The 12,459-nt window shown below is 35.7% G+C and overlaps 1 protein-coding gene across 1 annotated transcript; it reads left to right on the forward strand.

Moving 5' to 3' along the window:
- Positions 1-8,127: 8,127 nt before the first annotated feature.
- On the forward strand, positions 8,128-9,479 carry LOC140889758 (homeobox-leucine zipper protein HOX15-like). The gene is made up of 3 exons (XM_073297483.1): positions 8,128-8,505; positions 8,934-9,013; positions 9,173-9,479. Exons 1-3 carry the CDS (start codon positions 8,128-8,130, stop codon positions 9,477-9,479), a joined length of 765 nt encoding a protein of 254 aa, XP_073153584.1.
- The last annotated feature ends 2,980 nt before the right edge of the window (positions 9,480-12,459 follow it).

Consider the following 12,459-nt stretch of genomic DNA (forward strand, 5'->3'; position numbering starts at 1 on the left):
GGCTTGAATAATCGGTTCATCAAGTCCATGAATGTTGTTGGTGCATTCGTTAAACCAAAAGGCATCACTGTGAACTCATAGTGCCTATATCTTGTTCTGAAGTCTGTCTTTGGGATATCTTCAGCCTTAATCTTGATTTGGTTGTAACCTGACCACAAATCGAGCTTTGAAAATACCTTAGCTCCTTTTAACGATCAAACATAGTATCAATCCTAGGAAGCGGGTACTTGTTCTTGATTGTGATCTTATTCAGTTCTCGGTAAACGATGCACAATATCATTCTTCTGTCCTTCTTTTTGACAAATAAGACAGGTTTTCCCCAAGCTGATGCACTTGGTCGTATTTTTTTCTTATCCAATAACTCTTGGAGTTGGTGCTTGAGTTCTTTGAGTTCTCCTGGCGCCATTCGATATGGTGCCTTCGAAATGGATATTGTCCCGGGCATCAAGTTAATCTCGAATTCAATATCTCGGTCTGGGGTTTCACCAGGCAGTTATTTAGGAAATACATCTGGGAATTCTCGAACCAATGGGATGTCTTCTATCCTCAAATCGGCTCTTGTCTTGACCTTGCTTATCATAGCAAGATAGACTTTTTCTCCTCCCTTCATAGCTTTCCACTTTTAAAAAGCAGAAAGAAGTGTCTTTCGTTCCTTCACCTCGTCATGAAATATGATTTCATCTTGGCTTGGAGCTTTGAGAACTACTGTCCTTCCATGACAGTCAACCACGACATGATTCTTGGCTAACCAATCCATTCCAAGAATCACATCAAATTCCACAATGTTCAGTTGGATCAGGTCTGCCTTGAATTATTGAGTTTTTATTCGGATGTTGACATCTCGATATAGAGTGTGAGTTTATGATGTTCGGTTAGCAGGAGTTGCTACTCTATATGACTCCTAAATTCTTAACATGCATTTTAGCCATAAACGAATGGTAGCACCACAATAAAATAGCACATAATCAGACATCTGCTACCATATCGTTGGAGTTGTCAGCCTCCACTTGAGTCAAAGCATAGACTCTTGTGTTTGGTTATTCTCCTTGGGCTTGTTTGGAGGTGTGCCCACTGTTGAAGCATTCCTTGGATCAGGGAGGGGACGCTGAGAAATGCGGTGATCTAGATTCCCACAACAGAAACATGCTCTAGTTTTTTTTTGTGGAATTCTCTCAGATGACTAAATCCACAAGTTGGACACTTTGGTCTGTCCTTGTTTGGCTATGTGGACTGGGTCCCATGGTTTGGCTACTGGATGTCTGATAGCTTGTATACTTGAGCTTTTTGATCTGTTTCCCCTGTGTTGGTTGCGTGCTGGGCATGGGACACTTGTAGTAATCCGAATCCTAAATTAATAACTAATTTTTTATTAGTGGTGTAATCATGTTTAGATTGGATAAAACATGATTAAGAAAATTCTTGATGAGTCTAAGGGGTTCCAAAAATGGATTCAAAACACTCGAAAATGATCAAGAGGAGTCCAAGCTCTCGGGTGGATCGGAAGATCCAAACCCAAGAATCGGATGATCCAAAGCATAGGGAGTTCGGAAGAATTGTTTGAGCTCGGAGGGTCCGAGGAGATCAGACGATCCGAAGCTAGGATCGGACGATCTGATCTCCATTGGATTAGATAAGATAAAAATCGAGATCTAATTGGTCAGTTTCAGGAGTTCGGACGATCCAAACTTAATTTGTAAGCAGTGACATCATAGAGAGAGACACGTGTTCGAAGGAGGTTGACTGGGGAGATCGGACGATCCGATCGCAGGTATTGGACGATCCGAACTCCGTCTATAAATAGAGGGCCAAGAGCCTCATTTCAACTCGCCTTATTCCCTCTTCCTCTTCACTTATTAGCTATATTTAGGACTTTTAGGTGCCTTTCTCGTAGGCCAAGGAGTGGTGTGGCGCTATCGGGATAGTGCGGAGTCATGCCCAAGTTTTGGGGCTATTGTAATCAGTGGATTGACGACGGACGCAGGTATGATCTGATTTCCCTAAAAATATTTGGGAGTATTGAATAGCTTGGTTAAGGCTTTTAGAGCGTGATTAGTGATGCATGAGTATTTTTCATTGTTGTGATGGATTGTAAATGAGGGGCATCTAGGAGTGTGTTAATGAGGTACAGACGTATTATCCGAGATACCAGGTTGAATATACATGTATTATGTTTGCATGTTTTCTGTGGCATTTTTATATTCATTGATATTATGTTGCATGTATGAACATGTTGAGCTTTATGAAAACATAATACATGTATATTCAACCTAATATCTCAGATAATACGGCATTTTTATATGCATTGATATTATGCTGAATGCATGAACATGTCGAGCTTTATGCCTTGATTTGCATAGCCGTAATAGCGGTCGCTCAGCCCCGTATTTTTAGTGGATGGATTCCATGGATTTGGGTCCGGATATATCCACAATTTTATGTTATGAGAGCCACTTCCTGATGCAACGACCCAGCGTGCTACATACTATGGTGCCTTGACTGAGCAGTCTTCTGGATATGTTCTCCAGTACCCGTCATATTGCATGTGCATGCATGGTATATGTATATTTGTACTCTCGTACTGAGCTTTAATTCTCACGTCCAGTGTTTTTTGTATTTTTCTGGACACCCCATTCGACGGGGCAGTTGCAGGTGTTCCACTAGGACTTGGTATTAGGTGGTGACTAAGCAGAGCTATAGGAGTAGTATCTTAATTCAATTGTATTTGTTTTACCGGTTGTATTCTACCGATCTAGTAGTTATTTGGCTTTCCATAGCTTATCTCTGATTATCGTTTATTGCATGCTTATTTAAGCTTTAATCGTTGATTAGTAGTGGATCTGGTTTAAGGTCACTACAACGCTTCAGTTTGTTGTCACCTTCACGCCTCTTGATGTCATTTTCCGCCCTAATGGCCGCTCCCATCAATTCATCATAGATTTTGGGTTCAATAACAACAAGGGCAGATTAGATCTGCCATTTCAATCCTTTATTGAAGTGATGCATCTTCAAAGATTCATCTGCCATGATCATCGGAGTGTAATTTCTCAAGGCATGGAACTTGGATGAATACTCGACCACTGACATGTCTGGTGATTGAACCAAACTTTCAAACTCGGACATCTTCTGTACTCGAACAGCTATAGGAAATTATTTTTTCAGAAACTCTTCACGAAACCTTTGCCAAGTGATAGGTCTCATTCCTAAAGAAGCTAATGAGACTCTTTCCCACCATTTAGCGACTTTATCCACCAAGAAAGTTTTAATGACTTCCACCTTGAACTCCTCTGGAACCTCAAGCAGTCGAAGATGATTCTCAATCTCCTTCATCCGGTTCTGTCCAACTTCAGGATCAGAACTTCCATCGAAGTTCGGAACTCTCGCTCTACGAAGGAACTCATAATGTTTCTTAATCCCAATGTGTTGTGCCAGAGGTGGTGGCTGGTTGGAATTTGGGTTTATTAACCCCTGTAAAGTAGTAGCCACAACAGTTGCAATGACCACCATTTCTTCTTGGTTCAGCCTACTAGGTGGTGGTGTTGGTGGTGGTGCATATCCATTGTTGTTGTTGTGGCCGTGGTTGCGACGTGCCTTACGATTATTCCTCGGTGGTAAGTCTGTCATTTCCTACAAAAGAAAAAGCTTGCTAATGTATGGTTTGATATAGAAAATTTTGGAAAAAAAAAGATCAAGTAATTGCTCACAATTCAAATATGAAACCAATGAATACCCAAAAACTTTTTATTGGTTTCAAACGAAAGTGCAATTACAACTGAATTTCAAACTACGAAGGGAGAATAGAAAAATCCTTATACTACTACTAGCCATGTCTAGTCTAGTCCATGACTTTGCCTAAACCTAGGTCCATTGGGTCTTCCTCGGCCTCCACTTCCCCAGGATCTTCCTCGGGATCCTCTTCTCCCTTTACTGGAACAAGTGGTTTCAAGTGATCAACCATTTCTCTTAAATGCTCAACGTGCTCCTCAAGTAATCCTTTTTGTTCATTCAACACTCCATCTGTGAGATGAAGGTCTAGCACTTGCTCATCTAACTGCTCCTTCTCTGCCTTTAAAGCTTCCAGTTTGGCTCTAGTCTCTTAGTGTTTTTGTTCTTCCTCATGAAGGTAGTAAACCAGTCATTCAACATCCATTCTAGAGTGTTCCTCTTGCTCATGTAGCCTTTGATTGCTGAGTTGTAAGTTCGCATTAAAACTCCTAAGCTGTTGAACTACTCGTTCCAACTCCTTGATTTGGGCGGTCTTATTGGTCATTTGAATTTCCTATCCCTAAGAAAGAAAAGCATAAGTAATTAGTTCAGTTTGCATATGCGGACTCAATTGAAATGCATCGAAAAGCTACTCCAAGAGGTTAACAATTCGACTGAACAAGAGTAGCGTACACAATTGTTGGCAATCAACTGAACTAAGCAGTAAAGATTACAATACCAAACGAGCAAAAATCATATATGTGATTTATACATCAGAAGGAATTGAAAATATTTCTACAAATTCTTGAACATATGAGTATGGAGTGTACCAAATTTGGTGCAAAAATATCTAGAGGTGTGGAAATTAAAAATCCTCAAAGTTTGGGAAAAATGAGAAAATTTCACGAAATCGATGATATCTCTATCTAAACGATAGAATTTCGGGTTCTTTTGTTGCGCTACTATGATATAATGGTAGTAGTTTGATGCGTATCGAAAAGACGTTTTCGTCGATATACTATAATAGGAAAAATTCCTCCTAGATCAAAAAGTTATGGTTGTTTGAAGTTTACGCGACAAACACTTCAAACATCCAATTTACTAGGTAAACTGAACTCCTAAACTGATCCACCAAACTGTCCAATACCCAAACTGGTCCACCAAACTGCTCTACCACTAGTAAACTGAACTCCTAAAATGATCCACCAAATTGATATACTAAACTACTCTACCAAAATGCTTTTACCAAATTGATATACTAAACTGCTTTCCCAAACTGATATACCAAACTGCTTACCAAACTGATCTACTAAACTGGTCTACTAAACTGATCTACCAAACTGATCAGTTTACTTGGTTCCAAACTGATCATGTACCATGAGTTCACCAGGTACCAAACTGATCTTGTACCATCATTTTACCTGAAATTAGTTTACTTGGTACCAAACTGATATTTTACCATCAGTTTACTTGCCATCAGTTTATTGGTACAAAAATGATATTGTACAATCAGTTTACCTCTATTTTTTTTCACCCAATAAAAATTTACGCAACTATTTTGTTCGGACTATTAACATACTCAGTTTCCTCTCAAACTGATTTCAGTCTCCTAACCTAACTTGTTCAAGTTTCCTACTGAATTTACATATTCAATTTCTCTTAGTTCTTCTACTGGTTTCAAAATTTTCTCCCTCCCAGATTATGAATCCTGGTTCGCTCTAATATCACTTCAATGCCACGCCCCAAAATTGGGCCTAGTTGAAATCGACGTTATTTAATGTTTTCACATTAAACAGCAAACCTATGATTTTCAAAAATTCCAGAACTAGTCTACTCATTCATAAAACTAAAATACATCGTCTTACATAAAGTCGAAATTTAATTGTTTTTACAATCCTTAAATAGAAACAACTAAACTTAATACGCAGTGTCTTAATACATTTTTATTGAAATAGAAACTAAACATCATCAGTTTATTGGTCTTCTTCACAGCCCAAAACTGGTTTTGCTCATATTCATCTAGTTCGTTTTCGTTTTTATCTAAGATGGCTGGTTCGGGTGAGTGAATGATGTGAGTGTCACTCAGTAAATGGGAGAACTATTCCAACTTTTAAATCATTTCAAACTTATATATATATAGAACATAACTGAACTGAACTGAAATTCACATACTTAGCATAATACAGAATCAAATTATGCACCAGTTTACTTATAAGTTTCCTGGATAACTAATATCAGCCCCTAATATGTTTATCCTCTCAAGGGTGAGGAATCAGAACATAACAAAGTATTCAGAACATATATTCCTACCACTAGTTCACAAGTTTTAGTGCATCAAAAATCAGTTTCGAAATTCATACTTTGAATGCAAATCATACATGCTTGAATCGTTTAAAACATAATATCATACTTTAAAATAGTAAGCCCGCTTATTGTAGATTGCAAACTGAATTTTGGTTGATCTTGTAACTCTGCCCTTACCCGAATGAGCATTTTCCTTGCTCGACTGAACTCTCAACTGAACGTTCAAACTCACTTTTGCGTGTGATTTGCTTAGAATATTGTGTAACTTTAATTTACTCAGAAATATGACTGTTAGGCTCCCCATTAAATGCCATTATTTTCCATAATTCTTAGTTAATGTGTCAGTTTACAAATCTGGAGCAGCTGGACTTCAGTCTAGCTACTGAACTGATCTTGGTCAACTGGTCAACTCAGTTTACCTCGGTTCAGTTTACCTCGATTCTAGTCTACCTCAAGTTCCATATGCCAAATTTCAGTCTATTTCCAATTAGTCCACCTCGAGTTTAGACTATTGAAATTTCGAGTTCTCACAATAACCATATAGTATTTCATGTTAATTATGATATATTTTCAAGTTTATCCAATAATGGTATCATTTGAAATCCATTATACTTTATATTACTAATGTACGTAAATAATTAAGTTGTGGATAAAGATTTGATAAATTGTTCCACTATAAACAATAACGCTATAATCAAAATCCATGAATTTCAAATACATCTTTTCAAGTGCATCCCTATAAATTACTTGATCGTTATTTAATTATTATTTATTGGGCTTCTTTATTAAGATCTATAAATTCAACTAGACTCACATATGTCCAAAATAATCTTCTAAGTGTTCTTATTTTGTCTTTTGGTCATTTTTCATGTAGTGTTGATATGACTCCAAAAACATCAGCATTTTCTAGTGTTACAACAGTATTTTTCGATGAAACCATGTCAACACTCTAGTAAAAATAGAGCAAAAGCTAAAACATAAGATAGTTTACAAAATTAAAACTTAAATTTGAATACTTATATGATAAAAATACAAATAGGCCAAGTTAGATGATATTTTGGCTATTTCCCAAATAAAAACAATTTCTTTGTTATTGCTATCATTATTGTGGAAGAAACATATGTTATTGATCAATATATTCTATTTTATATGAGTTTAAATAATCACCGTATTATACATGTTAATTAAATACGTGGATCTCATACCGTATTATACACGTTGTTAAATACGTGGATCCCATATAACTATCACACACACACACACATATATATATACATATATATATAGAGTTATTTTATGGTGCCCAACAACTATGCCCAACTCCGTGCCCACCATATACAATAGGTGAGTTGACTAGCACAATTGGTGAGTTGACTTAAACATGGTGGGCACGGAGTTGGGCATAGTTGTTGGGCATCATAGAAAAAATCATATATATATATATATATATATATATATATATATATATATATATATATTCAAAAAGTATTTTTTTTCTCATAACCAAACTGATTTCATCCTTAATCGACCGATGTGTTTTTCGGGGATGTTACATGTCCATTATTAAATCATAATAATTGCCCATCTTGACTAGCGCAATACTAAACTGAAATTAGAAGTGAAGTTGAAAATAAATGAGAGATAAAAATAAAAATACATATATACATGTGATAAAATGAAACCATCCGATCCGCAAACGAAATGCTTCAACAACATATTTTAGGGGGGAAATTTTATACTTAGAGTTTGTATATCCCCTGAAATAGTAGAAACCAAATATTGGAAACACATAAAAACAAAATAAATTGAATTTAAATTTTAAAATACAAAATCTGTCCAAATATTTCAGCATACTAGTTAACAATATGCATGAATATTAATACCAACTTGGTTTCCTCCTAAGAGTCATAATCCTAACGCATGCATGCCATTATTGTTGCCCTCTTTTCTTTGGCATTAATAATTACTCTACATAATAAATACATATTTATAGCCTTAACTGCATATATCTCAATAAAGCAATACAAAATCGATCTCATATCGATACATACATTCTGGTTCTCATCGACAAAATCCCTGCGACAAAATCCCTGCCCTTAATTCTTTCTTGATCGATCTTCCATGGAGGAAACGGATTTATCTTCCAACATGAATCTTGGGCTCGATTTGGGACTCGGTTTAACAAAACACGAGCCCAAAATGGACAATTCGAAGAAAAATATTAAGAGGGTGTTTTTTCTTGATCTTTCAATCCCAGTCCATCGAGGTACTGATCATGCTGGGTACTCGAGCTCGAGTCGCATCGGATTCATGCAAGAAGATAAAAAACAAACGAGAAATAATGGTGTATTTTTCGGTGGTAGCAAGGATGATGATGATCATGATGATGATGATGATATGAACTGTAACAGGAATTGTAGCAGGAAAAAACTGAGGCTTAGTAAAGATCAAATTACCTTGCTTGAAGATAGATTCAGACAACATTCTACTCTCACTATGGTAATAATATTCTTAGTCACTTCAATTATTCATGAGTAACGATGTAGAAACATATAATTTTTGAACTTCTGTTTGTGATAAATTGTGACCGATCGAGGGTTTATTCAAAAAAAAATAAAAAATTTCAAGATATTCTGACCATTTTTCGATCGAGGGTGCTGATTGCCTCCTCTCGCTATGCTGATTTCTTTGTTTTTTAGTCGAAGTTCTGGAACTCGAGATCTCGTCTTAAACAATTGGGACCTTTGTGACATCAGATAGCTAGACTATATTATAAAAAGATTGATCATTTTCTTGACATGTCAAGATGATATATATTAATCTTAGAGTTTTGTTTAGTTTTTTTTTTAAACAAAAAAATAAATAAAATTGTATCAGAACACTAAATATTTGAAGAAAAGTTATAATTAAATAATATTTGGTGACAGGCTCAGAAACAAGCACTTGCAGAAAAGTTAAACCTGAAACCTAGGCAGGTAGAAGTTTGGTTTCAAAACCGAAGAGCAAGGTAATAATTAATTTCATTTTATTTTAATTTTTTTAATATCTATCACATATTAACTGCATAATTTAATTTAGTCTTTCTTCATTTTAATGTGGGATCGTAATAAAATCACGAACTATACGTTAAACAAACCAATATTTTTACGATATGTTTCGAATGCAGAACCAAACTGAAGCAAACTGAGATAGATTGTGAAGTCTTGAAGAAGAAATTCGAAAGATTAAGCGAAGAGAATCGGCGTTTGCATGCTCAGTTGTTAGAATTACGCTCAGCCGCGAAGACGGAGAAAATAACTCCGCCGCACACAGCCGCGGCAGCGACCGCTCCGTCGATGAAACAGTTTTTCTGTCAAACCCCAAAAGAGTCGGCCATTTTCCGAACGTGCTCTTCGTGCGAGAAAATTTTGAAGAGTGGCGGCGGAAAGAAGGCGAAGGCGGCCGCCGCTACGGAAGTGATGGATGAAGATTAAGCAAGCTAAACACTTAAACGGCCTAAGCGAACTAGGGCTTGTAGGAGAGGAAGAGAGAATTAAAAAGAATTGAAGGGAGTGCAATTTGGATTACTGTATATTAATGATTGTTAACAACACTTGTACAACTTTTTAATATCACAAAAACTTTCGTGGGACAGTGTAATGGGTATTTTTTGGGATTGATCTCCTTTTTGACCTAATTCGCGAAAAATTTTATTTTTTATGGCAAAAATATTATTTTCATTGTAGATATGGATCTAGTCGTCCATTACTAGATTGAGCGGCTCATTTTTTTATGCACGCGACAAAAAAATATGGGTTGTTCGATACACGTATCATTTGGCACTGCCCCAACAAAATAGCATCGATGAGACCCAATAACATATTTCAGCAATATTTGACATAAATAATAATTTAAAAATACAATAGGTATACCAATAATTACAATCTTTATTATACTAGATGTAGCATATTGCTTTACTTGACAAGAAAAAATTATATAAATCGTACATTGTTTGATATGAATAATGAGATTAAAAAGAGAGAAAAATATGTCATTCTATCATTTCGTATTTAGCTCAAATTTACAATAATTTGAATAAAAAATATTTGTATTATCCCCGTCGACGTCGATGTCGTCCCAAAACTTCAAATTACATATAATAATAATTAATATGTACTTATCTTCTTTTATATATAAAGAATCTATCCATTAGACACCATATTTTTGTTTACCAAAATTACTCTTATTTAATATAGATATTGCACTAGTTTTGTTATTTTTCATTTATTTTATTTTTTAAAATTTTGACATTTCAAATTGCAGTTTAGTCCCTCGATAATTTTTACACTATGATATTACTCTTATTTGAATATAAATTAAATTAATTATAAAAATATTATACAAACACGAAACGCGTGGATCAATACTATACGCTAGTAGTATGCATAAAGATCAATTGGGTTCAATTAATATATTATCCACACTTATTATGTAGTATCCCGAGTTCCCGACTACTAATCAAGCTAATTTACTGCTTAAACATGATTAAGAAATTCTCATTTGATAGGAGTTGATAATCGGATTCAGAACGATCAGAAATAGTTCCAAGGGCTTCAAGTATTGGAACAGTTCAGAAGCTCCGAAGAGTAGTTCGGAAGCACCGAACTGGTTTGGATCCAGAGTTGGTGATCGGAAGTACCGAGCAGTTCGGAAGCTCCGAACTGGAGATCGGAAGCTTCGATCTTGTGACGTCAGACTGGATATGGATTGTGATTGGGTGATTGGACTAAATAGAGTTCGGAAGTTCTGAGCTATAGTTCGGTGGATTCGAACTGTGTCGGCAGCAGTTTTTTGTCCAATCATAGACATGCGTTCGGTAAAGAGAGTTCGGAAGGACGATTGGTAGTTCCAAAGTGCGTTCGAAAAATCCGAACTTAAGATCGGATGTTCCAATCGAGGTCTATAAATAGGGGCTCGAGGAAGCCATTTAATTCTCTCACTCATTCCCTCAGCTTTACTCTCGTTTTTTGGTTAGATTTTAGGGCTTCGGGTGACGTATTCGAGGGTCAATAGATAACGAGACGCTACCGAGATCGTAGTGGAGTTGTGCCTAAGTTTCGAGATCATCGCCATCAAAGGGCTGACTACAGACGCATGTATATCACTAGATTCTGATTAGCTTCACTGAGTAGCTATTATTCTAGTTAAAACTTTTAGTAGTTGTTTAGTGATACAGTGATTGTCTTCTTATAAGCTTAGACTAGAGTGTCATTATCGCTAGGTTTCTTATTCTAAGGTACGGACGTACTATCCGAGATACCCTGGTTGAGTATGCATGTTCTATGTTTGCATGATTTATATGGCATGGCTTATGTGCATTTATTATGCCACGATTACTATGTTGCATGCATTATCATGTTGAGTCTACACCTTGATATTACCTGTAGAGGAATTTCTCAGCACCGAGGTTACTGTGGATGGATTCCATGGATTTGGGTCTGGATAGTCCACTTATTTCTTATGGTATGGGAGGACCTTCTGATGCGACGGTCCAGTGTGCTAGATATCATGGCGTCATTTCTTGAGCAAGAGTTTCTACCGTGATAGGTTTTCGGTACCCGATCATTTGTATTTAGCATTCATAACATGTGTATACTCATATTTTTATACTGGGCGTTATTAGCTCACGTCCTCGATTTTGGTTCTGGACACCCTATTCTATGAGACAAGACTTAGGTTGAACGGACCAGGAGGTATCGGTCATTGAGCAGTAGCATGGTGGATTGTACTGTACCAGATTTCCCTTTGTAGAGTTTAGTATTATCTTCGATTGGGTTGTAATACATTTATCAATACTAATTTTGGGATCGGTTATATTCATGCCTGTAGTTTTTAGTGAATTGATTAAGTTTCCGTCGGCTTATTTTTTTTATTATTGTTTATTAAGTTATATTGCATGCTTAAGATTTGATTACTCGGTGATTACGAAACGGATCAGTACTACATATTACATCCAAATAAGATTATACACTAATTTGATATCTTTTACTAATTCAATTTTGTGAGATGGATATCCGATTCGATCCGATCTATGAAAAATATTATTTTTTTATATCAAAAACATTACTTTTCATTATATATATGGATCGAATCCATCGTGAGATCACAAAAAAACTACTGTTTATTAAAGTTGTGTCCAATCTAACTAAAACTAACATATCCTATCTAATAAAATATTTTTTATCTTTATCTATTTTTATTTTTAAATAATTATTACATGAAAATTTTTGTCAAATTGTCATTTCTAAACCTTTTGGATTTTGTTATAATCTTTATATTTTTTACACAGAGAATGTTTTTTTTTTTACACAAAAATTGTTATTTTTTGTCAAAATGTCATTTCTAAACATTTTGGATTATATTGTAATCTTTATATTTTTACGCAAAAATTGTTTAACATTAAAAAAATTAACA

This window comes from Henckelia pumila, chromosome 3 (assembly GCF_033568475.1).
Source record: "Henckelia pumila isolate YLH828 chromosome 3, ASM3356847v2, whole genome shotgun sequence".
NCBI classification, from domain to species: Eukaryota; Viridiplantae; Streptophyta; class Magnoliopsida; order Lamiales; family Gesneriaceae; genus Henckelia; species Henckelia pumila.